The 1,935-nt window shown below is 40.8% G+C and overlaps 1 protein-coding gene across 1 annotated transcript in view; it reads left to right on the top strand.

Moving 5' to 3' along the window:
* The first annotated feature begins 763 nt into the window (after window positions 1-763).
* LOC101857132 overlaps window positions 764-1,935 on the top strand; it is a 19,656-nt gene continuing 18,484 nt past the window's right edge. The window contains exon 1 of the mRNA XM_013086681.2: window positions 764-816. Within this exon, the coding sequence (XP_012942135.2) occupies window positions 764-816 (53 nt within the window). The remainder of the gene's footprint in view (window positions 817-1,935) is intronic.

Here is a 1,935-nt window from a genome sequence, read left to right as displayed (position 1 = left end):
AACAACCAAAAGTTATTTCAAAAGGAGAAACATAATGGGGGGAAAATGTAAATGGGTCACAACACTGCGAGTAAACGAACACAGGGGGGTTAATGATATTAGCCAACGGTTAAGCCGAGGCAACCTTTGGCGGCGGAAGTGTTAAGGAAAACTCTCCGACCCCCCATCTTGCTGGGGACTTAAAACTCGCATTTTTTCTAAAGCAAATACGGTAGTTCAATGTTGGAAAAGTAAGACAACACAGAGTCTACATCGCCTAACCAAATAAATTTATGAGTTCCGAAGGCCTAATGAGTTGTTAATTATTGTCTTGATGTGTAATAGAAAGTACACGCGAGTTCTCTTTGCATGTTTTAATGTATTGTCTTAACAAGAGATGGGTTTGTTTGGTGTTGTTTTTTTAGTGGCTTCTTTGCATATTTTAATGTGTTGTCTTAACAAGGGATGGGTTTGGGTTTTTTTGTGGTTTTTTTATCTCCAGTTCTTGTTTGAAATGAGAGGGCGCGCCACGGGCTTTGCACTTCGCATAACTCAGATAGAGGTCATAGCAACTCCTTGTTTGTTTGTTTTAGTAGAGGGTTTACGGCGCTCGCAACTGCATACGGTCATAATGAGCGTCTGAAGATTAGAGGTGTTACAAGAGAGTAACGAGCATAAAAAGAAGGAGGGGAGATAAGGACGACAGGAAAGAAGAAGCCAACCACACCAGAGCACCCGCCAACCACCCACACATAGCAACTCCACAGAAGCAGTACACCTCACAATGCCTCTCAGCATGCTTGCTAATCCCGCTCCCACCCTGACCTCCGACTTCATGTGGCTTTAGGTTTTTTTGGTGAGCGGTGATTACTCTGATAAGACCTGCCCTTTCTAATTATTTCCAGTGTTATTATAGTATTATGAAGGCTACGTGGTTAAAAGCCCATGTAAGCACACGATGGTCCTTTCATACACGAGATCTTGATATTTAACGTCCATCTCCGATATAAGTCTTAGCTGAGTGGGATGACAACCCTTAAAACTCCCAAAGCAACCCGAGTTCAAGAACGTCCCGTCAAATATTTGAACCACGGTCATCCGCACCATAGACCAGGGCAACAACACCTGAATTATCAGTGCCAGCCTTGTTGCTATTATTCTAATACCTAATGTCAACTGTCGCGTGGTGTTCTCGCGTGTTTTTGCTTCATGTCTTTTGAATGTGTCAATGCAAAAGGAAAAATAAAATTAAATGACTGCTCAGGTAGTGCTTTGAAACATGATTTTTTAGTCCTGAGAAATATGTAGGCACTATAATTATAAGCTTAGACAACTGGGGCATTCGCTATTCTGTTAAAAAAAAGCAACTCCCCAGTCTCACCCCCCCCTAACTACCACTTTTTTTCGGAACAGTCTTGACCATGATATTCAATTTTTATGATAATAAATATGCAGCACTAGCAAAATCTAAATTCCCGCTCAACAGCAATCTCTATACGCTATTCAATCTTCTATGATTAATTTTGTCAGCGAATCAGCAGGGACGCTTTTACTGGGTAAGTCGTAGTGAGTCTGAAGATGATAGAATAACATTATGAATGGACGTGAGTCAACTGGAGTGTGATCGTAAAACGATCTATACACCGCCATTCATACACTGGCTTCTTTCTTAATGTAACGAGTAAGGTATCATGAAGACAAGCATCGTGCAAAGAATAGAACTGGTTTCATATAATTTCATTACTGTTGTCTTTTCAAGCCCAGGTTGTCCTTTCGTTGTAGGTGTAAATCGTTCAATACCAAAAAAAACAAAAAACAAAAAAAAACCCCAGCTCCGTGCTAGGTAATAGATAACTGTCCCACTCACTATCTCGCTAAAGACCTTTGATGGCTTCGTCAAAATGTAGCTTCTCAATTTTCATGTGATGCACTTCACGTCATTTTCTACACCACATT

This window comes from Aplysia californica, unplaced genomic scaffold (genome assembly GCF_000002075.1).
Source record: "Aplysia californica isolate F4 #8 unplaced genomic scaffold, AplCal3.0 scaffold00492, whole genome shotgun sequence".
Taxonomy (NCBI): domain Eukaryota; kingdom Metazoa; phylum Mollusca; class Gastropoda; order Aplysiida; family Aplysiidae; genus Aplysia; species Aplysia californica.
Note: the sequence above shows the minus strand (reverse complement) of the source record. Positions and strands in the feature narration are given on the sequence as shown.